General features: G+C 37.8%; 1 protein-coding gene across 3 annotated transcripts in view; it reads left to right on the forward strand.

Annotated features, from left to right (window-relative positions):
* Positions 1–25,746, forward strand: part of LOC131047800 (uncharacterized) — a 127,274-nt gene that overhangs the window by 84,839 nt on the left and 16,689 nt on the right. For 2 of the 3 annotated variants that reach the window (XM_057981585.2, XM_057981584.2), the window contains 3 exons: positions 9,536–9,651; positions 10,065–10,226; positions 10,343–10,618. In XM_057981585.2, coding sequence (XP_057837568.2) covers positions 9,536–9,651; positions 10,065–10,226; positions 10,343–10,618 — 554 coding nt within the window. The remainder of the gene's footprint in view (positions 1–9,535; positions 9,652–10,064; positions 10,227–10,342; positions 10,619–25,746) is intronic. The other variant, XM_057981586.2, reaches the window with a different exon arrangement.

Raw genomic sequence — 25,746 nt, forward strand, 5'->3', positions numbered from 1 at the left:
TTATTAAACTCAATTTGTATTGACTCCGTCATCTCCAGCATTAAAACCTTCGATATATATTACTCCCAAAATAAATCATTTCCATAGAAAAATAATAAATCTTAAGCAATAATATTTGTCATTAAGCATCATAATACCATTATACCTTCATGCTCTGCAAATTTGTCTCAGAATGAGACTCACCAATTTGAAACTTCCGCATAACTGATCAGTGAATTGCAATGGTGAAATCTGAATGAATCCACTCCAAAACCTGAATTGTGTTTTCATCCAATCCAATAGAACCCAAGGGTTTCCATCCTAGGGCATGGAACTGAAAGCCAAAAGCTGCCAAATTTTCTAAGAGGATTTAATAAACCAAGCTTCCTGCAACTGAACCCAAAACTGCTCTGTTACAAACTTCTCAAGAAGCTTCCAGAAGCCCTTCCAAATTTCCCTCATTTTTAATATTTAGTTTTGCAAGTGGGAAATAATAAAGTGACCCTTTTAATTTCTTCATTGACATTTGAGTTACTTTAATGACCTTATAAAATAATTAAAATAAGTTGTCATTAAATTTATTTATTTTTTGACAACTTAAATTTTAATTATTTAATTAAATTATAAGGTCCAAATAAAGGGGACATTATAGAATGAGAATAGGTATCGGAACATCCTAACTTGCATTTTCTTTGTGGGAAAACAGTTCTCAGATGGGAAGATTGTCATGTCCTCTTCCTAGACATAGGATGACAAAAGACCCTTAGCTTATCTTTAATTTTTCCATAGGCCATTGGGAATTTGGGATGTTGCAAAGGGAAAAAATATTTAATAATTTAACTTAAATCATCTTTAATTTTTCCATAGGCCATTGGGAATTTGGGATGTTGCAAAGGGAAAAATTATTTAATAATTTAACTTAAATCATTCAAAGAGGTAAATTTATGTTTATGTTAAAGGGGATAACTTCGATATAAGTTATCAACATATAAAGTTTCTAAAGTATTAAAAATTATTCAATTTGCCACGTTTGATGGAACTTTAGACTGGTTTAACCAGTGTTCCATGGAAACGCGTTTCCCCCCCTCCAGGCCCAAGTCCCCTTGTCCCCGAAACTTTTTCGCTTTGTCCCCCCATCCCGAAAGCCTGTCCCCTCGTCTCCTCGTCCCTAACGACCGTGGAACAATGTGTTTAACCCTCCTAATTGTGTGCCGCTTAAGTGGCAATTTGCCTTGGGTGCACTTTCCATGTGCCATCAACACCTTGATTAAAGTTTTAGATTGACATTTCCATTAAGAAAGTGTTACTTTCTCTTAAGTTTGACTCATTTCCTCCTTGGTGCACTTGTTGGAAATTTGGATTGGCTCTGCCAAGGCAAAGTTACACTATGACTCGTAATTTTCACTTAACTCCCTTCTGTTGGTAGAACCGTTTCACTTTCCTGCACCAACTTTTGATAGAGGTTTGTCACTTTAGGTGACCTTTTGTTATGGTATTGCGGTATTGCCATTCAAATTGCGGGCCAATATTGAGACTTGTCCCTGCTTTATCTTATGCTGATGTGTCACTTGAATGGAGTCCTGGAGGAATTTTCTTAGCCATCTACTGATCTTTGATAATTTTAGGCCCGTTGACGTGTATTTTGTACACTATCAAACACAGAATAAAATACCCAAGGGTACCTTATCCTCTCTTGAGTAAAGCCTCTGAATGTTGAAGATATCGCGAAAAGGATCAATCAGGGTGACTTCAAGGTTCTTCGTTGTAGGATCTCTACGTGTGGATAAGCTCTCTGTGGTATGATGTGATTTGCTGGATTCACAAGGGGACTTACACTTGATGACTGAACTTTTGATTTGCTTTGAATATTGCTGGAGCACAGGATTTTACTGCCTTAGATTTGAAAAAAAGGAAAAAAGATGAGGGTGAGGAAAGAATCTAATCCTAATACTAAGGAATGTAAGAGCAATGATTGAGCTTTGATGAAATTCTAACTAAGTCTTGTTTTGACATCCTAGGACCATCTCCACAAGGTTAGTGCGATCTTCGAAGGAAAGCTTTATGATGTTCAAATCGTCACTGCAGGCATAGACACCATCAGGCTGATGCATATCAATGAAGAAGCGACAATTGAAGTTAAGCTTAAGCTAAATGATTCCAGTTGACTACACAAGGCAAGTCTGCAATCAACAAACTACTAGTAGTATGGATATACGAATTCCACCATCAATCAAGCACATTTCTTCCACTCATCTAATAACACGAAATCAAATATGAGAAGTATAGAGACCATGCAAATTTGTCGAATCGACCCATAAATTTCACCATTTCTTCAATGAAGTTTTACAAGTCTCTTACAACAACATCTTGGCAACAATCTTTGCCTTCTCTCTCTACTCTACTCTAATTGCTATTCTACCAACTAGCTAATCACCTTCTAACTACTCTCTATCTATCTTCTATTAACTGCTTCTATATGCCTTTACAAATGAAATGCCAGGGCTTATATAGTGCCCTCAATACAATTCGATGGCTCAGATCAATTTGAGATCAATGGCCAAGATTCAACAATGAAAACCCTAATTAGGGTTTGTTACAACCATTACATAACATTTAATGCTTGACCAATGATAAAATTGTATTGCTTGGACACATGTCCTCTCTGGAAAATTCCACCAATGGATAGCTGGGGTAGGTACATCGAAGTTTGTGCCACCTCCCATGAGTTAGGTACATTGAATCTGGACATGCTGAGGTGGATCAATCTGACTGGAGGAGTGATGATTGGGATGCCACCTCATTTGACACTTGGTTGATACTCGATTTGGTAACGTTGAGAAGTTAGCTTTAATTAATTCATCTGGAACTATCTGCTTCTTCAACGAACCCTTTGCTCTGACTTCCTTTGTCTCTGATTTGCAGGATGATGATATACCTCGCCTTGGAATGCTGGATTGGAAGAGGTTGCCCTTGTTGATGTTTGATTGAAGAAAGCCATCCTTGTCGATGCTAGACTGGAGGAGGTCGCCCTTGTCCTTGCTTGATCTTCTTGGAGGAGACCGTCCTTGATCTGGCTTGATTTTACAACTCTGGGATCTCCATTTGATGCCTACACAAAATATTAAAGTTAGTCTTTTGAGCATCAAACCTCAAAGCATGAAATTTAAGACCTTTCAAAGGTAAAACTTAAGATATTAATTTGAAAAAAGTCATGATAAATCAAGAACTATACATTTTCAAATTAATAATGAATGGAATTTGGATCTTCAAGACTTAGACTTTACAAAATTGCAATGGGATCATAATAAGTCTTGAATGAGATCTTCAAAAAAGTAATTCTTCATACCTTCCCTTGAGTATTGAACTCTAAGAAATGATGCAAAAATAGATGAATTTCGCTAGGCAAAGTGTAGATCATAGCCTCCTCTTGGATAAATTGCACCTCCTCTAGCTTGGAAAAGAATAAACTCCACTAGCCTCTTCAAAAATCTGGAAATTATCCTCCAATCTAGTAAGAAAATCGCCTCTCCAATAGCCTTCAAAATGAATTTCGCCCTCCTTAGTCTCCACACTTAGTAGAAATTCGCTCCACTCCAGCTAGATTTTGCACCTTCAATTAGCTTTCCAAATTCGCACTTGAAAGGATGATTGAATGATTTGAATTGTGAAAAAACACCTCCAATATATAGAGTGCTCACCTTGATTCTTGTTGAGGCCGACCTGTCAAAATAGGCCTAAAAATAAAATTAAAAAAACCACCAAGAAGAAGGCCGACTTGATAAATAAAGACAAAATAATGCCTTGTGCGCTCAATCTTTTAATTTTTTTTAATTATTTAAATTAATTTCAATACCTCTACGATGTTTATTTTGATTATTTCAAGGTACAAAATTAATTTATTAAATTGAAATGCCTTTAATTTAATGTGAATTTGATTTAATCTTCCAAAGGCTTCGAAGTGAGCAAATTTGGTGAATTTTAAGAATATCAACGCTCAAACAATGTCAAAATGAAGGACATCACCAATTTCGCCCTGGACCCTTGGTGAGGGATAGGAGCGACTTTTCACTTTTGTCCTCAATCCTTCATCTTTTAATTGCCAATTCTCATTGTGGGGTAAGCGATGATCCCCTTCGTTCATTCTATGCATGCTTAACTTGTTACTGCAAGGCAAAATAGGCTCTCCCAAGATTTTCGCCCTGGTCCTTCAGTGAGGGACAGGAGCGCTTTTTGCATTTTAGCCTAGGATTATCAAACTTTGAAGTCAAATCTTTGTTCACCATGCCTTAGAAGACTTTTTCATCCTTGCACATTCTTGCCTTAGCGTAACCTTGGAGGGAAGTTATTGGTTTTGTAAAAAATCGCCCTGGTCCTTCAGTGAGGGATAGGAGCGCTTTTGAGTCCTTGTGCAAATTCTTGATTGTTTCGATCCTCAAATTACCCTTAGGGTGTAGGACATCATTCCCCATTCCTTCTTGAGCCTTGGAAACAAAAATAGCATCTCAAAATGTAAGATAAATGGGCATATTTGGAGATTTCGCCCTGGTCCCTTGGAGAGGGACAGGAGCGCTTTTGCCAATTGTCATCAAAATTTGCAACTCTTGCATCTCAATTCCTACTCGAAGCTTTTTAAACATCCTTTCAAACTTGTGCCTTGGCCTAGATTTGTCCAAAATTGGCGAGAAAGGCTAGATAACATGTTTTTCGCCCTGGTCCCTTGGAGAGGGATAGGAGCGCCTTTTTACATCTTGGCATACTTCTTTGTTCTTTAAAACCCTCAATTGCGTCTAAGGCATAAAACATCATTTCTCCCTCCTATCCAAGTCAGGCTTTGCCCCAAAATCTCAAACAAAGAGGAGAATCTTGTAAAAACGCCATGGTCCTTCAGTGAGGGATAGGAGCGCTTTTTGTCTTCTAGGCCAAAGTGCTTCATCCTTCATCTCGAAATTCTTGGCTAAGGAAGATATCATCTTGTTATATGCCATGAATAAGAGTTCAAGCCCAAGAAAGGTTTAAAAATGTGTATATAAAGAAAATCGCTCTGGTCCTTCAGATAGGGACAGGAGCGCTTTTACCTTTCTAGACAAAAACTCCATCATTTCATCGTCTTTGATCAAGTCTGGATGCTCTATCACGTTCATTTCGTCCTCCACTATGCCTTTGATGTCTCAATTTGACCAAACAAGGTCAGGAATGACCCAAATAAGCTTTTTCGCCCTGGACCCTTGGTGAGGGACAGGAGCGCTTCGCCTTGGACCCTTGGAGAGGGACAGGAGTGAAATTCGCTCTGGATCTTCAGTGAAGGACAGGAGCGAAATTTGACTTTTGAACTCTCTATCAGGATAATTTTTATGGAATATAACATTTAAGTATAAGTGACATTTCATATTCCATATATACTTTCAGGATGTTTGAGAGTGGTTTTAGACCTCTAGGAGTTATATTGCAAAATCTAGTTTTTGGAGGTTTTTCAGTTTTCAGACTTAGTCAAATTTCAGGATCAGGACATTCCAGACTTAGCCAAATTTCAGGATCAGGACTCTCAGACTTAGCCAAATTTCAGGACCAGGACATCACTCAAGCAGGACTTGCTATCCATGTGATCCCCTTGGCGACACTCAAAATGCAAAGGCTAACGGACAAAACCCTAAAAGACCTAAAAAAAACAAACCCCAAAAAGCAAAAAAGCAGGGGTCCCCATTTGCAATGGGGCGATGTGTGAAAACGTCACAACAAGGCCCAAGGCTTTGCCATTTCCTTATCTTTCTTCTCACTGCCCATTCCATCCATTAGTCAGAGCATCATTGTCTTTCACTCGTCATAGTGCAACCTAGAACAATCTACAAGAGTTCTTAGTGGAAAAACTAGGATTATTAGGAAATGCAAGGTGTATGATACCTTACGACACCATATTCTTTTTGGTCTGGTTCGTTGTTTATTAGGGATAGCTTCCACATTTTTGTATGACCATGATTTTGAGAGTTACTCCTCCCAATATACCATAATCCTAATGGGATATGATTGTAAAATGGAATCTCACTTTTTTTATAATCCATTTGGTAGCTTTATGAAAGGGAAATTAACAAGTTGACTTTACACAGAGCCTACCAGAAATCAGGTTAAAAAGGTAAAGGAGAATAAAGATTGTGGAAAGTTTGGAACATGAATTGATGGAAATATTGCTTTAAACAAAATTAACAAAGATTGGGTTGAGTAGAAAAGGCTGAGAGTGATTGGATGAATGGGGCAGGATTCTATCAAAGGACAGTCTGGACAAGGAAGTTGGTTGGAAGAGGGAATTGGGGTGGTTGGGATTATCTAGACTAGACTGGGATATGTTGGATTGAGACGTGGAACAAAGCTTAAAAGATTCATGATTATATGTTTTATTTCCCATCCCTTCATTTCTTTTTCCAGAAGTTGTTACAGGATTGCTCCTCTGTATGCAATACTATTGGAGGCGATATCAGGTCCATTTGGGGCAGTTCTATTGCTTTTCTTAGAGGAAAAAGACAAAAGATGATTGCAAAATTTTTACGACTATAATACAATGGTACATGTCGAAAAGGCAGAGGTCAAAAATCATTGCTGGACATGTGCATGGCATTGCAATATACAATTTCTGAATTTTCAGGTGGATAAATATTATTACTCACAATTTTAGAAATTTGAACTTTCCCTTGAGGAGATGTTCTCGTTGTCATTTCAAAGCATGGCAATGTCCCTTTATTCATGAATTATATATGATATACAACACATTGCAATACTCCGATTAGTGCTTATAAGTTATATCTGTCCTAATGCATTATAGAGATTGGCTTCTTTGGTTAATATTCATACACATATCAGCTCATGGCTTCCCACGTAGTTTTATAACAGAATTTAAAAATCAAAATCCAAAAATCAAAGGGAATTCCCCATAGCAGGCATTCTTTATTTTCATTTTTATTGTGATGACCATTTATGCATTGAACACAGTTTAACTTATTTACTAGTTTTGTAAGATATGGCTGCTGATAATGCTGAATTGTGATCTTAATTTAGGGCCTAAGTGTGGGGTGGCACTTTCTGGTGGTTATTTAAAAAGACATACTGATTTACTTGAACAAAGTCTGAATTTTTGACCAGACAAATGAAGTTTTGAAATAAAGATTATTTTTTTGCGGTAATTCCTGCAACCATGTAATACAGTAAAAGGCAACTCTTTCCAGGTTTTCTAAGCTATTATCAAGCACATTTATTTATCTATTTATTGTGATGGCCATTAATACATTGTACACAATACAACTTATTACCGAGTTTTGCAAGATATGATTGCTGATAATGCTGAATTTTTTTCATAATCTAGGGTCTTAGTGTGAGGTGAAACTTTATGGTTGTTATTAAAATTTTTGGATTTGCACTACAACACTCAATCTAGGCTAATTGACATCCTTGCAAAAGACATATTGGTATGGAGTTACAGGGATATTCTGAGTTTTTGACCAGAAACATGAAGTTTCAAATAAAGATAATTTTTGTGGAGTAATTCCTTGCAACCGTGTAATACAGTACAGGGCAATGCTTTCCAGGTTTTGTTGCAGCTAGTATTAAGCACATTTGCATGAGTTGGCCAATTTTTAATAGTCTAACAATCGCAGTACAATCTGAGTTCTGGAAATTTTCTTAACAGTTTTGAAACAGAATATGTACTTGTGATATTATATCTTGTATGGAACAACCTTCTTTCATGAAATCTTTATGGTCGAAATTCAAGATTATGCCTGGAAGGAAAAAATAATATTGCCTTCTTATTAATATGCCAATTTATTAGGCATGGCAAAATGTAATGGCTCACCTTAGGGATTTTGTCAATTTTCTGTTTTTTTTTTTGGATTTTCTGAAGCAAAACTCAAGAATGAGTGATATGCCTTCAGACTCTCAATAATTGCATTTGATTAAAATTATGAATGTACAGCTGTAGGAGCCTTGTATGGTGAATATTAGGCAAGTTTGGTGGCTGGATCTGACTGTACAAGTGCAGTATCAGCAACAATAGCAAGGCAAATGACCTAAGGAGGTCACATGGCAGCTGTTGCACTGCAGTCCTCCAAAATATTGATAACAGTCAATAAAATGCCTGCAAACAACAAATGATGTTAATGAGCTGTGCAACCTCCTCAAATGCTGGTATGCCGAAATATTGCCTGGAAATTGATATAAACAGAAATAGTTATGGCAGATCTGTCCTCCCAAGCAATGGAATTGCCAATGAAAGTGGATGGAAATGTTGTTGTGACAACAAATGATGACAAACCCTCTATGGAAACCCTCCAAAGTGATGGCACTGTCACTAGATCTGCGATATGTGCAACATATGATGATGAATTCACCTCCTCAGTGCTGGTATACTCAAGTTTATGGTTGTATATGCTGGTCACTTTACAAATGATGAAAAATATTTTTCAAAAATGTTGATTTTATTGTAGTGTCATTGTAGCAGCAACATGCAAACTTGAAAATTGGCCAAAAACATTAATTTCACTGTAACAACATTTTAGAAGTAACAAAATGTGTCCAAAGCCCTCAAACCAGCAACGGAAAAATGATGGAAACCTTTCCCAAGGAGTGTTGTCCAAGATATAGCAAGAATGGATGGTGGAACAAACTCCAAAATTCTGAAGTTTGCAATGAAACCCTTCAAATCATGAACCACAAGTCTGCAAATGCTCTAAATCAGCACATGCACAACTTCTGGATAGAATTCTCATTATTGGAGATGAAGTTTTTTGTCCCCAAATCTAATAGTGAAGATCGTAGAGGGTTTTTATCCTCCAAGATCCTCAAATCAACTAAGGTTTTTTTGTCTTGGGAAGCAAACTTGAATACAACACCCAAATTTTGAAATTTCTAGAGAAAAAATGATAAAAAACTAGGATGATCCAAATGAAGCCAAGTGCCCTCCTTTTATTTTACTAGTGTTAAAAACACATTATTTTAATTTTGATATTATTTAAGTTCCCCCTTAAATTAAAAATTACTAGGCCCAACTTAAAATAATATTAATTTTTTTTTCCTTTTCTTTCCCTTTATCCTACGGGAAAGGGGGATAGGCTAGGGGTTTCCTCATGGCTCAATATATGAAAAGGGGAGACAATACAAAAATACTTCATGATGATAAGTTTGAATGTGTCAAATTGTATCAGTAACCTTTATGATTCTATATGGTCTATTGTTTTTACGTTTCTCCTTCTTGTGTGATGCTTAACTTTAGGTGCCATGTGACTCATTATTGTGGTGATTAATTCATTAATAGTGAAATTTAAGGTAGCTTCATGCACACTAGCATGGCCTCATCTCTATAACATTTTATTCCATTGGATTATTTTGTAATTGGGACAATGCTGAGTAGCTTAGTTTTCATATCACTTCATCTTTCGTTGCTTATTTGTTGACACTTGATGCAGAAGGAGACATTAGAGAAGAATGTTAATTAACGTGTAGAATCAAGGGAGCAAGCCCTTTTGGCTGTGGCAAATATGAGCATTTTCATCAAACTAATTTACTCTTTCATTAGTGCATTTTGCAGATCATGTTGATTGTGCTTATTCTCATGAAAAGTCTGAGAAGTTTTTGTGTGCTATAACTACACCTTCATGCGGTACTGTTGACAAAGTGCTGGATGAAATTCCGGTATGCTTTTTACTCCTTGCTATAGATCTGGTATGAAATGTCATATCTGAAGAAGGTTTTTCCAATTGCATGGTTCATGTATATTCCTACTAATGAATGTGCATATTCTAAAGTTGAATGTCCAACTCATTGCAAGGTTTCTAGATTTCAGATTAGAAGTTCTAGATTTTTTTGTTTTTTCAGATTGTTTTTTCTTTGTACATGCTAGAAGCCTAAAACTTTGTTAATTAACTCCTCTCTCAATAATTTAATTTCAGCCATTTTATCAGCATTTCAAAGCTCATAAATGCATCCTACATCTTGTTTCTGATATTGTGTATTGTTTAGCTGGACTCAAGAACATTTTTAGGGTCACGTGTCATTTCCATCCACTTTACTCCCAAGTTTGAAAGTAAAATTCATTTTGTATGCAGTCTCTTATATCCTCTGTTGCATCAAAGAAGTCTTCTCCATCTGTGTCATTACAAAAAGCGGTTCCACGCATCATACAAGCAGCAAGCTTAGGATTTCCTTGTAAGATGATGTGTGAAGCGGTGGTGGAAGCTTATGGGTGCAGTCAACCTACTTTTGGAGAGGTACAATTATCAGTTTTCTTCAAAAATCTTTAATTTTGTTCTTAGTATATGAAGTTAATAGGTACACAGCTTTTAAAGTATCAATATGTGATAGTCATTGGACCATGCATGATCAGGTCATGGATGCTATTGAAGTTGGTAGTCAATCAAGTGCAAGAGCTGCTATGGGACTGTCAAAAAAAGAGTTGTTTCATTTTCTATGGGACAAACAAGTTTGTGACATATTTTCAGAGGATTCTGTTCCTGGGTTCTCTGGAGTGTGTGTATTATCATTAGATTCAACTGCAAAATGTAATTTGTGCAATGGACTAAAAGAGATTAGCTCTATTCCAAAAGAAGTTCTCAAGCATGGTGTTCAAAAGTTGTCCCAAATGGTCTTAAGGCTGCTGCAGGTATTAAATTACTATTGTGCTTCTTTATGAGTCTTGACAAAAAAAAATATTGACAGAAGTTGAAAATCAAATAAAACTAATGGCACACTCATAACATTTTCCTTATGAAAGGTAGGTGCAGTTGTCATGCCTTATATTTTTTAATCTTAATTATTTTTCTTGCCAGTATTTTTTATTTTTTATTTTTTTTCCTTGGCAAGACATAAAAGAACAATGTCATCTATCTTATGAACAAAACTTAAGGATTATAGAGGAGTTTATTACAATTGCAAGACTTCTGTCAAAGAAAAGATCAGCTTATGCAGAGTTGGATTCAATAGATGATTTGTAATAATTTTGTAAGCAATTTTGAAACACAATGTCTTAAGGAAACTGATAGGATATGAACATATTTTAATTTTTACTGAGAAGTAAGAAACAAAATTTTAGGATTCATGCTAGGGGCTCTACTCTAGATATGTTATGTTGAAAACTTCTGGAAATTGCATAATTTTTTCTTAAAATTACTTTGGAGTTTCGGCCTTAATTTATTTTAATGCATTAGGCTCACTATATTAAAACTATGAAATTACAGTGAAAGTGAATTTTTCTTTCAAAGAGCAAGCATTGCTTTGACATCAAATCTTCAATAACCTTTGAGGGGGCATTGTAAATCAAAATTGTTGATGGTGAAAACTGCTGCTTCCGGTCAACACAGAATAGAATGACAAGTATATCCTATCCTCTCTTGAATAAGGAAATCCCTAATGCTGTTTGGGCTGATCATAGGGGATAACCTCAAGGTTCCACCTGTTAGGTCTTGAATTGCTAGGATAACTCAACGGTTGATGTGTATTGCTGGTGAACATGAGGGGACTCATGCATGCTACACGCTGGCTTGCATCTGGTGATGCCTTGATTCTCAAACTGGGGAAAATAAAAGCAAAAGGACAAGGTCCAGAAATCCTAAGGACAATGACTGTAATGGTTGATGTTGTAGGTAGACAGATTTTGAATAAACTAGTTTTTGCTTAGCCAGAGATAAACTCACAACTCCACGGGAATAGTGCAAGCTCCAAGGGAATAAAAAGGATTTTCAGACTATGGATATTCATTCGGACATCCAATTTTGGTGCAGTTTGAGACAAACACACATAGTTGAACTAGGAACAATAGGGGGTTCAGACTAACCATGCACGAAGACCTACAGTTAGCAAGCCTCCAATAGTATGAACCTGAAATCAAATCAAATACCCTCACACTTCATCATTAAGATCATTGAACTCTAATTAGCTAATTTGATGAAAATAAACCATGTCAACATAAGAAAACAACTGACAAAACACCATGCTTCAATGTTTATTCACTTGCTTCAATTGCCATTACAACAATTTTTCGTCCAACAATCTCTAATGTATTCTACTTCTATTGCTTATAACAGTTATTTCTAACCCATTATCTTGTAAAACTCCTAACTATCTAATTGTTCTCTAACTCTTTACAATGAGAGAGGCATTGGCCTTTTATAGATTTTACATTGTGAATCAATGGCTAGGATTGAATTCATTCAATGGCTTTGATCTACCTTCTAGAAGCTCTGACAACTTTTTGGTTAATGACTTCAACCACCTCCAACTACCTTTTCAGCCACTTGCAACTGTTCTCAATTAATCCCACTAGAAGACAAGATTTCACTGGGTTCAAGGTACAAAAAAGTGAATCAGGTAGCTGGGAAATAAATAACTTGAGAGCCCCCTTTTGGATTGCATTAAACTAGGCCCACAAGTAGTTACCTTACAATAAAGCAATTGTCTTTACAAACAAATTCATTTTTTGTTGTTTCCAGTTGTTCATTTTCTGCTTCTGAATGTCCTGTAGCATTCTGTGTGTTTTGTTAATGCCTTCCAGATTTATGGAAAGAACACCAATCAGCACATTGTTATGCGATTCTTCCTTCAATCCTTCGCCTCGGCTTTCAACTTGTTGCTGTGCTGATGGTGGTAGTGAGGGTCCTTGCCCATCCAATCCTTCTTACTTTGTCCTTGGGTCCGTTCACTAACATCTTCAAGGTGCTGGCATGGTATTCTTCCTCTAACTTTATCGGTGTTCTGGATGGTAGTGTTGTAGAGCATACTTCATATGGTTTCCTTCATTGTGTCCTCCATCCTACATAGGTCATGGATTAATCGTCATCTCACACTTCATTCATTCCCCAAAGGATTTGAATTACCACTATGCCTGAGAAAGTCTTAGGGCCTTGAGGAAGTTGTATCAGCTTGGGATGAACACTTTTAGGAGCGAAGACTTCTCCTAATTCTAAGTTTTCGATAAGCACTGGAAAGGCCTTTGATGCCTTCAATCCTGCCCTTTGTGGCTACAAATCCACCTTTAGACACCCTAGGAAGCAATCGTAGGAGTAGGGCATTTCCTTTAGAAGGGGGAATAACATCATTATTGAATGTGAGCACAAAGTGAGGGAGTTTGGACTCCACCTTCGGCATTGGAAGGGATGCCACAATGCCCCTATTCACAGCTTGGACTGATTGGTCCAAACCTTGGCCCTTGAAGGAGTAGCCTTGCAACCACCAAAGTTTGAAAGGACAAGCCCTAAACCTGGTCAAAACTTCGCCCCTTGGGATGGGACTTTTAAGCCAAAGGTTTAAAAAATACATTAAAGTTTTTATGTCTTAGAGGAAATTTGGTGAAATCTTTTTTGGCACTTTTAAAGCGATTAGTAGATTGGAAGACCTGAAAACCTCGAACCTTGTTCAAATTTTGGCCAAATTTAGAATTTTCCACGACATTTGAAGGGGAATAAGAAGCAAAAGCTCACAAGCACCTAAGTTTAAATAAAATTCAGAAAACCCTCCATAAAGTTTGGCATTTCCTATGGGGTTTGTGTTGACGCGTCTAAAGTCGCGGAACTACGACTTCATCCGGCCAACGCAGAATAGAAATGCTAAGAATCCTATCCTCTCTTGAGATAACGAAATCCCTAATGTTGTGTTAATTTTGATCAATGGGGATTACCTCAATGTTTCGGTTGTCAAGTCTTGACTGCAGGATAGCTTAGTACTTGATGTGTTTTGCTGGAAACACAAGGGGGACTTATGGCTAGACGGAATTGGTTTCGTACAGGTTCCCTAAAGTTTTACAGTCCTATATCATTTGATTTGCTTCTAATTGATGTTATTTCAGCTTGATCATTTGATTTGCTTCTAATTGATGTTATTTCAGCTTCATTGGCAGGTTTCTTTAATGAAAAAAGGAAAAAGGAGGGATAAGGATAAAGAGTGAATAAGAACAACTAACTAATTTAACTAAGACAACATATTTCAACATAGACGAAAGTCTCAAAATAACTAGAAATTACTTTGCTAGCTAATTAGCACAACTAGGTAAAAACCAGTGCAATCATCCAAGGATTTTGAGTTTTCAAGCTATTAGATACGAATGATAGACTCTTACACCCATTCATCCAAATCTAATAACCGAACTTAGCACAAAAGGGGATTAGACTAACCATGTAGAGGAAACAATAATCAACTATTTCCTAATGGTATGAACCAAGATTTTCCATCAAATACATGCATAAATAACTGTCTGAAAGTAAATACAGTTGTAGAAATATGAAATAAATGGAGAAGAGGACCATGCACTCATAGTAAAACAAACACAGCTTTAACATCCATTAAATCCTGTATATATTTCGCCAGAGTTTTTGCAACAATCTTTGTTTTCTGCCTTCGCGACTTTCATGTCTCTGCCGATTTTCGGGGTAGAACCACTAAAACGCATTCTTAAAAAGTGACGCCATGCCCTAACATTGCACTTTCGGGGTGAAATAATGAAATGCAAACTCCACGAAAAAGATGCTCTTCGCTTTCCTTGCGCAATTCTCCCCCAACGGTGGTGAACGCAGTCTTCTGAAAAGTTTTCTAGAGTTCCGTGATTTAACCCTTCCTGGCTTTTTTGGGGTGGAAGGGTAAAATGCAAACTTCACAAACGCCTTTTATTATTTTTCGTGATTTAACCCTTCCTGGCGATGTTCGGGATAAAATGATCTTTTGCCAACTTAGTAAAACGCCTTACTACTTGCATTTTCGGGGTGAAAGGCGAGTTTGCAAAGTTTTAAGTTATCTCTTAGCGCCTCTCTAATGACTTTTCGGGGTAGAGGAGTGTTTTGCAAAAGTGTTTTAAAATTTCGCGATTTTCAATGCTTGCCTAATTTCGGGCCGAAAACACTTTATGCAAGCTTTCAAGTTTAACGCCCCTCCAATTGACTTGCATTTTCGGCCTCAAAGGCTCTTTCGAAAGGTTTTAAAGTTTGTAACACCTTTTGTGATTGACTGGCGATTTTCACCTAACTTGCCCAATTTCGGGCTGGGAGGATAAAATGAAAAGTTTGACGTTAAAAGTCAGAGTTGGCCCTAAAAGCCATTTTGCAAACCTAGGGTCAACTGACACTCTTGCTTATTTAGCCGATCTTCAAGCTTATACTAAAACTTAGTCTCCCCTGGAAGAAATCTTGAATATTTCAGATGGCGAGACTCTCTGCAAATTGACCCCCTGGCCTTGCGACTTGAATTAGCAGGTGCCCCAAAAATTAATGGTTGCATAGCTCATGATTCAATCCTCTGATCCTGGAGGAGATCATTCCTGACCTCCTACGAACTCCTCAGGACTAGAGGAAATGGGCGGGCTCATTCTCCTGCAGGATCATTGCTTCACTACAACCTGCTGGATCTCAAAATGGCGGATAAAAATCAAAATCCTACACTGGGCAAGACGAAGATTGGAAAAGAAACGAGGGGGACCCTGTTGGCGACAGGGAGTGTGTGCAACACACAACAGTTTGTAGACCAAAAGCTCAAAAAATAGTAAAATTTTCCTGCCCTTGAAAAACTTTGTTGATATCTTCGGTATCAGCAAGGGGATTTGAAGGTTAAAGTTCTGTTTTTGCTGAGTTTTCTTCAAATTTGCTCAATTTCGGACTTCTTCTCGGGTTTGGCAAGTTAAGTGGGTCTGCTAATGCCGAGTTTTGTTCAAATTTGATCAACTTCGGTATTTGGTTTTGTTAAGGATATAGCTTCATTCGGATTGAAGCAAGTAATATATAACGACATTGAACGAAGGGTCATGTCCTCGTAGGGTCATGGCTCTACGTGGCATAAGCCACGTAAAAGTCATGCCCCTACGTGGACATGACTCTTCATCCTTTTAGTTATAGGCATCGACACTTGTTGTGAACAAAAACCAATAACCGTGGTAGTTTGACGAACCAGCAAGCTATCGATATTATCATAGAAGATTAATAGTTAGTGTTATATATATATACACATCGGAGGTAAAACATATTCATTGCAGTGATCTTATTAAAGTCTATCCTCACTACATATTACCAGACTATTGTATTCTCTATCTCTGATCTAAATTCTTTAACATGGTATCAGAGCCATGTTGGTAGAGAAATAATAAAATAGTGACACCTCCTTTCAAAAAAAAAATTTAGACTTGCACTCAGTATCAAAGGACAAACAATCATGGTGAACAGTGTTAGAGTGGAGGATAGACTCGAAGGCGCATCCAACTTCGTCTCATGGAGAATTTGAATAACAACAATTCTTCAAGAACTCGAACTAGATGCATACATAGAAGAAGATACTAAGATGCCCAAAGACGAGCCGGAGAAAACAACCTGGAAAAGACACAACAACAAGGCTAAGAAAATCATAATTGATGTTGTTAAAGATCACATTCTCCCAACCATCTCAAAACTAACTACAGCTTATGATATGTTCAACACCATTCAAAACTCATATGAAATAAATAATGCAAGCAGATTGCTCACTTTAAAACAACAATTAATGCATATCTACATGAACAAAGGAGAAACAATCACATCCTATTTCATGAGGATTTCAGAATTAAAAGACCAATTGTCAACTATTGGGAATAATATAGATGATATGGAGCTATTTCTAATAGCACTTAAGGGATTACCATCTAGTTGGGAATCCTTTATTCAAGGCATTAGTGCTTGTCCGTGTTGTGACCTTTTTCCACACATCGCCCCGTTGCAAATGGGGACCCTCTCTTTTCTTGCTTTCTAGGGTTTTGTTAGTGTCCTATGGCCTTCCGCTTCAGTTTTACCAAGCCTTGCCCAGTTTTGAGCAGTTCAGGTCCTGACGATTGAAAGTTAGTTTTTGCAAATCATGTGATTCCAGAGTACAAACACCACCAAAGTGCTTGGAAAGGCCGGAGGACGAAGATCGCAATTGATTTGGGTGAATTTGGACAACTTCCTATTTTTAGAAAGTTTGCTTTTTTGCTTTTTCCTATTTTTTAGGAAGTTTTGTTTTTTCGCATTTTCAGGCTGATCCTTGGTATGGTAACACCATTGACCAGCTTCGACTGGGACCCAAAATTTCCAAGTTTTGACCTAAAAAGCTAGTTCCCTACATTTTAGGAGTTGTATCACTTCAAATGGTTTGCCTAAATATAGATTTCAAATTTCAAGTTAATCTGGTTAATTTTGGTTAAAATGTGAAATTTTGAAAATTTCCAAAATTTTGTCTAAGTGTGGCTGATGGATAAGGTTGAGTGTCCTGACAGGTGTGGAAGCCTCAACAAAAGTCTGCCATGTGGAAGCCTCAGCAAAAGTCCGCCATATGGAAGCCTCAGCAAAGTCCGCCTTAGAAGGAAGGTGTGTGAAGTTGAAAAGTCACCAAAACTCCGTCCTTGAAGAAAATGGTTAAAACTTCGCCTTGGTTAAGTCATCACCAAAGTCCGCCCTGCAAAAGGCTAAGCCAAAAGTCTGCCATAGGAAGACCTTCAAAACTCCGCCATGTGTTGGGAAGCATCAAAGTACGCCCTATGCAAAAGGTGAATGAACCTTGTCTAAAGTCTGCCGTGTAGAGGTTGACTAAAAGTCCGCCATGTCTTGGAGAAGCCATGAAGAGGGGTTCTCAAACTCCGCTATACCTTGGAGATGCCTTGTGAGTGGTCTTAAAACTCTGCCATGCAAAGGTAGAGCATCAAAAGTCCGCCCAAGGAAGACCTTCAAAACTCCGCTCTAAGCCATGTAGAGGTCACACAAAGTCCGCCATGCCTTAGTTAAAAGGCCCGTCCTATGCTTGAAGGAGTAGTCCTCAGACTCCGCCCAAGATGCTAAGTATGATGTTGAAGAGCCTTATGAAAACTCTGCTCTAGGCCTTGAAAAGGTGGTAAAAGGTGTCAAGGAAGTCCGCCATGCATGTTGGAAAGGCCATTTAGAGGTTGACTAGAAGTCCGCCATGCATGTTGGAAAGGCCATTTAGAGGTTGACTAGAAGTCCGCCATGGTAGAAGTCTTCCCAAAACTCCGCCCTCCAAGCATGTTGAAGCCTTCAAAGTCTGCCTTGGTGGAAGCAACACCAAAGTCCGGCCTATCCAAAAGATGATGGAGAACTTCTAAAAGTCCGCCATGCTGGTTGAAGACCTTCCAAAAGTCCGCTTTGAAGGTAGTAAGGTAACATAAAAGTTCGCCATGCCTTGGAGAGGTAAGGAAAGTCCGCCAAAGTTTGATGAATATGAGGGTGAGTCTTCAAAAGTCCGCCTAAACATGAAAGTCAAACAAAATCAACGAAAATGCAAGTGATGTCATGAAAATCCTTCAAGATTTCGAACTTAAATCCAAAATAGAAAGTTTTCAAAAGGAGAATATTGGAAGATTGATAAGGATTTCGAACTTGAAACCAAAATGGAAAGTTTTTTTTAAAGGGAATATTGAGGATTAATAAGATTTCGAACTAAGTTCTAAATTAGAATCTTTTGAAGACATTCTTTTTACAAGCCTAGTTCGAGTTAACCAACTGAAAACAAAATAGAAACTTGCATTATTGAAAGATTTTCGAACTAGAGGACATGACAATACTTTCCCAAAATGCGAGCTGGATTTGGAAACACGAGTTGGAAGATTTTAAGTGTTTCAAATTGAAGATTCAACTTTATTTACAAATACCTCGTTGTAACTTCACTTCTGCACCAAGAAGTTCGAAGTTATTAAGGAGAGCATAGTAAAATACTTTCAGTTTGGAGTTCATTTGGAGAAAGTTTTGATATCGCTGGAGGTTGGACAAATTTCGTGACGAAGGGTGATTTGTGAGTGAAGCCAGCAAGTGTAAGGGAGAATTATCGAATCTTTTCTGGATTTTCTGAGTATTCTTGAGAAAATTCCAGCCTTACTTCTATCCATTCGAAGGTGAAATTGAATTCATGATGCAGATTTATGTATTTTCTGAGTATTTTTCAGAATTTGAGAAATGATTTTTAGTGAATTTATTTGAATTTCTAGGGGAAGAAAATCATTTTTTTTTGGCTAAGTAAGAAATTTTCGGAGTTATAACACTTGGTGTTGATTTACGATCACAACCATCCTTGAAGATTGAAGGGTTTTAAGATGAAATTTCAGTTTTTATGGCTAAGTATGAAGAATAAGATGAAATTTTCCAACACTTAGCCATTTCGCAGCCTCGTCATTTTCTTCAAATTAATTCCTAACTTGAATTTTCATTGTTTGCTTGCAAATCCTAGGCATTATGAAATTTCAAGTGGATAAAGATGCTCCTTCGGAGTCAAGGATGACTTCAAAATGGAAAAATGTTAGCGACACCAACCTCGGACACATCAATTTGAGGGAATTTAAGAAGCGAATGTTTGGTCTGGACAACCTTGTGCCTACCACAATCGCACGAAAGATGATGAAGAGCGGAATCGTGCACGCTGCATGGTTTTCTCCCTACCATGCAATGCACTGAATTAGTGGTTGAATGTGCTAAACATTACAACCCCACCAGTAAGGACATTGTTGCACCTGATGGAAGAGTGCTAGCGAACATCAGCGATGAGGCCATCAGAGAGGCCTTCAGGATCCCAGAGTATCACAATGCGGTGTATGTGACAAAGGACGAAGTTGACAGTCTGTATCAGGACCACGTGGAGGAATATGAGGCTATAGTCAACCATTCCTGGCTAGACAAGCCAAGGAAGGGAGCCTCTAAACTTTAGAGGAAGAGCCTAGTGCGAGCATACTTCAAGGAAGACATTGGAGACATGATCGTCCTGCTCAACAAAATAATGGGAAATCCTCAGGGAGTTCCATTCGAGCCCTGGATGTATTATTTCATTAATGAAATAATGAATGGAGTAAAAATGATAGACTGGGCCAGGATGATTAGCGACAACCTAGATAGCCAGCTGAGGAACCTAGAGGCGAATAGGACTTTCTTCATGAGTTCATACCTATTTTATTCCTTAGCCAGGACCTACAGATACAGAGGTCTCACTTGCAGAGGAGAAGTAGGGAACAAGGAGAACCAGTTTCCAGTGTATGATTGCTATCCCCAGCTCCACATGGAAGAGAAGTTCCATTTTAAAAGAGTGAATGATACCTTCCTCATGCACATCAGTCGCACATTGCAAGGTGGATTGCACCAGAGACTCTCTCAAGAGTCTATGGACTTTATCAGTCGATTCGGGTATTGGTATATCCAATATCCAAAGTTCACTTACCTTCGAATTCAGGGATTCTCTGGGTCTCCCTACAAGCTTCTAGCTTACCCTAGCAACCGAGTTGTGTTACTCGAGGTTGTAAGGCAATTGGAGGAGTATATGGTAATTCAGAGGGAAAAACAGAAGAAGGCAGGGACTTCCTCTCTTACAATTGGTAATGGGTTGGAAACATGTCCATCGGCCACATGCCAAGAAATTCCTCCGGAAAATCCAAAGGATGAAACATAGATCGCGGGAAAAGGTCGGCCACATGCTAAGGAACATCGAAATCAACGCCCAAAGCTCCGCAAGCTTCGGAATGGGTTCCGGTAGATCACCAGAATAGGTTTCAGGCAACCGGTAACAAAGGAACAATCGGCAACAAGAAACTGTCATGGAAACCGATAGCGATATCTTGCCGGAAAATGATCCAAATGCGATGCGGTCTGGAAACAAGAAAGATGATCAAGTCTTCAAGTAGAATCCAACTCCACAGGATTTGGTGAGCCAAAACCAGGACACACAGAAAGGAAAACTAAAACTGCAAATAGAAAGGAAAATGTTTTTGGTTGATGCAAGATTGCAATGAACCAGGGATGCTCCTACATCATTTGGTATTTAAAGAAGCAAGCAATATCACTAGCCTTTGAGCCTTCCTTGGTCAAATTCGAATTTCCTTCTCATATCGCCCCTGCTGCTGATATAATATCTGATAATTATCGATCTCAAGCTCCAAACTCCTCTTTTCAATTCCAAAAATGATTGCCGTCTTCTTCCAATCAAAGTGCCTTTACCAAAAGCTAAATTTGATGTAAAGATGGGCAATTAGGAGCAAGATTGTGAGGAATTAGATGACTGGTTTGGGTTGCCTTCAGATCTGATTTGGCATTGTATTCTTCTTATTACTACTTTCAAATACTCCCAAAAGGGATTGCCTTACACATCCAAATTTATCGCTGTCCTCCAAGGTTTGTTATGATGCTTCAATGATGAAATAGGAGCAAATCGTGGGTTTGGTGGGTGAAACCTGATTTGTATCAGACCTGCAATTTGATCAGCTTCCTCCCAAGTTCACCTCCAAATGACCTTCAATGAAATCGCCTTCCTTCTTCAATGGAAATCGATGCGTGTAGGACATCCGATATGATAATCTGAAAACACCATGAATCCCAACAACCATGAAAATGCAACAAACTCAATAGGCACAATATGGAAGACTGAGTTATCTCCCACTCTCAGCTGCAACCCCTCAAAAGATCTTTCACCTCCTCAGTTATGCAGATCATAGGGAGTTTTTTGTTTCTAAATGTTTCCAAATGATTAATCTGCAGAAACCCTTGGCTCCACAAGTCTAAAAAGAGAAGATACCCAAACAATCAATGATGAACAATGAACCAACCTCCTCTATTTATTCTTTTCTCCTCCAATCTATTGGTTCCTTCTAGAAGATTTTTCTCATACCCTTTTGTTACACTTTATTATTTTATTACACATATTAATTAATTTAATTGCACTTAAAAATATTATTATATTATAATTAAAGTGCACATCTCATCATACATGTAATCTCCTTATTTCACCATAGAATCAAGTGGACACAAAATGTGAAACCACAAATCACTGCCAAATCGATCCCCTAATCAATCTCCTTGGCCTACAAGGGTCAAATGATAGGCCAATCCCGTGAATGTTTGCGGACTAAAGAGAAGGGGACATTACACCTGAGTCCAAGGCCTATTTTGGGCTGCCAAGTCTCCAATGAGTCCGAGTTTTCAAAATTTGATGGGAAGTATGGAAGGAGGGGAATATAAGAATCTTCTAGGACAAAGGAATTCTAGCTGATATTTTATTGAATAAAATTGAGAATGTCATAGTTGAGGTGGTGAATAGTGCAGTAAAAATTCAATCTCTTAAGAAATGCGTGTTCACATGTTGGGATAATGAAATCAAAAAATCTTGGAATGGATTAGTGGCTATCCCCATTTATGAGTAGGCTTGGGTTCATCCATTTCACATTCCTAGGGCAAATGCGAGATGTAACCCTCGAGACAAAGGTTGACAAAAGTTGAAATTTGATGGGGTGGCTAAAAGGGATCCTGGGTTTTTTAAGGATTGGTGCATAATTAGAGACCATACTAGATCAATGGTTGTTTATACAACCAAAAAATTACTTGGGAATTAATAATGATGTGGAAGCTTGCTGGTGTATGTTTTATCATATACCGAACATTAGAAGAAAATATCCAAGGATACTCTATCCTCTCCTGAACAAAATCACTATTTGTGCCAAGATTGCGAGAAAGACCGCAAGGCGACTCTAAGGTCTATATGTGCGAACAAGCGACTTTGTGTTGGATTGCTACCTTGGTTATGTATGCTGAAATACAAGGGGGAGTTATGCTTGACAAATATCATTCACAAGCTAGGACTTAGATGAATTAAACATTAACTACTCTCTTTTTTTTGTGTGTGTTTTTGGATTTTCAGATTTTGGACTTCCTCAAAAAGGATAAAAAGGATAAGGCTTTAGAAGTTCTATGCTACTTCTAAGCTATTCCTATGAACTTAAGAGACAGTAAAGATTGGGTGAAACCAATAACAACACTTTGTTTCACCGCACTTGACAACTACTCAAAGCAGGTGCAATCTTCTAATGTTGTGCTTACTATTTTTATACTCGTGAATAATACCATCAATAGAACAATATTTACTCCAAGTAAAAGTTATAGGATCCACATCATAAGCTCAGGTTAACTTTACACATTGAACGAAAATCATCCATCCAAATAAAGTAGGAGCAAAGTTTCACCAATCTAAACTATCAAATCCTTCATTCATCTAACTATTTTGAAAGCAAATCTACTTTAAGCAAAACTATTCTATTCTATTCTACTGTTGAAGAAAGCATGCCAGCATGCAACCACTTAATAACAATAAGATTTCAAAGCAAATTTGCAAATGAACTTTTATTATTCAAGTAGCTCGAAGCAACAATTTCATAAATCTCTCCACAACAAAATTAAATGAGAGTTTATATAGAGTTTCTGAAAACAAATGAAAGGCCGAGATTGATTTAAGATAAACAGCTGAGATCAAGACAACACAACCCTAGATAGAGTTTCCCAAAATAAAACTAGAAACCAATGCATGCGAGACAAGTGGCGTGAATAGCCATCTCTTAGGCAGGCATATCCTTATCCTGCTAATTGGCAGTGTGTTCAATGAATCTTGACACAATCATGTGGACCTCCTCCATGGTGACATGTGGCAGCATATTGATCTTGTATTTCCATCCGTCCAAGTCGTCTGTACAAGCGGCAAATGCAATCTCCCATTCCAGCTTCTGTTTTTGGAAGGCATTTCGGATGGACAAGAATTTTGATGCCTTGGTCAAATTTTGCTTCAAGATTGGTCCTGTAATGGTGAAGAAAACCTCCTAAGTTTTGAGCTTGAGATTTTCCAACCGCATATCACTTTCCCGGATGGTTTCTTTTTCAAGCAAATCAGCAGTTACAAGGAGAATTTTACTCCGTATTTCTTTCATCGGCTCCTCGGACTTAACACTTTCAGCCTTTACTTTCTCCAGGATTTCGTTGTGTGCAAACTAATGCCCAATGCGATGCATTGAAATCATAGGCAGACCTTGCTGCAATTATCTTCTTATCAGTCAGCTCTTGCTTATGCATGCCTTTCAATAAGGCACAGGATAACTTTGTCTTGAATATCTTGGAGGCCAGTGCATGCTTCTGTCATGTTTGCAATTCGAGAAAGTAAGAAGGAAGTTTGTCCATATGTTAGCATCAATTTATCCATGAACGTGGCTGCTTCTTCTCTTTTGCTAGCCATCCACTCTTTGGCTTCTCTGGCTATCACCTTTTCTTCCTCAAGATATTCAGTTGCTCCTTGTGAAGGATTCAAAAGTAGAGGAACTACTACATCGCCCTGGTTAGGTGCTGAATGTATTCCTTTAGACGCTCAATTTCTTTCTTATATTCTCTTCTCTTTGTTACCTCCTGTAAGAACCTTGCTGGTTCTAACTCTCCTGAAATACTATTGTTGATGTGTTTTTGGATTTTAAAGGTTTTTGAACAATTTTAAGGCAAAAAATAACAAGTGTGCCAGGCAAGAATTGCACATAAAACTGAATAGAAACAGAATTGAGAGCAACTGCAACTAAATTATGTATAAGATAACAGATACAATTAATTCTACTACTAATAGCATACCCGTAGGTCCTCAGCTTATTTTGAATGAAGAATTTTGGAGTTTGTCAGCCAAAACTGGGAAACTAACCAAAATGAGTGTACAAATCTAGAATGTGATTTCTCTGAGCCATAAAGCTGATGGAATAGCCTGAATAGGCTATGCGTTGGAACTCAGAATGCAAATTGGGTAGGCGTTCCAACCTCCCTGGTAAAATGCCCTCTTTTTGGAGCCCACGTGCCAAGTCTGATTTACGGCCAGCAAATGGGATTTGTACGGCCTGCTTATTTGATGCTAACTACTGCTGATTGGGGCGTCTAAGTCTGAAAGCCCTTTTCTTATTGTAAAAATTTGCAAATAACTGAAATTAAGAAACCCAGATGAAGCCCTCTCAATTTACAATAATTTAGCTGATCTTTCACAGCCTCAGAATCACAAATCCATGAAGAATGCATGTTCTTCAATAGCAAACCCTCTGAAACCCTTGTCTCAGACAATCCACAGAGAAAAATCAAGCAATGTCAAATAATCAATAATAATGTTTAAATTGCTTTCAATTTACTTATAACCCCCAAATGGCACGATTTTCACTAAGTACGCCCAAATGCATTTTAAATATATTAAAATGTATTTAATTAACTTTGTATAGTTCAATAGTCAACTTGGGCGCCCAAAATCATTTAAGCGATTTAATAAAAATCACTTTATAATATTAAGTGGCTTTTAATTTAATAATGTCACTTTATGACTTTATAATAACCATATAAGTTAATTAAATAACTTAGCCACTAGAATATTAATCTCCTTCATAATTCAGTCTTGACGTGTTGTCTGAAGCTGGAGTCAATACTGAATAACTCCCATATGTCCAGGTGCCCTGACTATAAATAGCACAATTGCCAGATTGATCCCTCAACTAAGCCCACCCACTAACTGCTAAGGCCTTGGAATTGAAACCAAGACTGAACTAAAGAAGTGGAACTGCCACTGAGACCCTCTATCCAGAATTTTAGCATACGAAAGTCCAAAATAATAGGCTAATCCATTAGTCACTGAAACTGACTAGAGTGGGGACATCACACCTCCTTATCTATTCTTGCCTTCATGAAAGCGACTAAATTGTCCAAGTCTTCCACCTCTTGACCCTTTGTAGTTGGTCCCAAGTCAAAGGTGGTCATTTCATACTCTTGATGGGTTATATCTTCTTTTGACTTGTTTACTTTTGGTACAACAATCTGAACTGTTCGGCAGCATGTCTCAGCTCTATGGATTGTGGAAAATTTCCTGGCAGGCTTTTTTGTTGCAACCTCTCCTAATCTGGCCAAGAAATCAGCTTTCATCTTCCTCTTCTTGAACTTCCACTAGTGCTTTTATTTTCAGTCTTTCTTTCAGCCAATCAGGAATCGTAGGCTGCTC

Source organism: Cryptomeria japonica, chromosome 8 (genome assembly GCF_030272615.1).
Source record: "Cryptomeria japonica chromosome 8, Sugi_1.0, whole genome shotgun sequence".
NCBI lineage: Eukaryota > Viridiplantae > Streptophyta > Pinopsida > Cupressales > Cupressaceae > Cryptomeria > Cryptomeria japonica.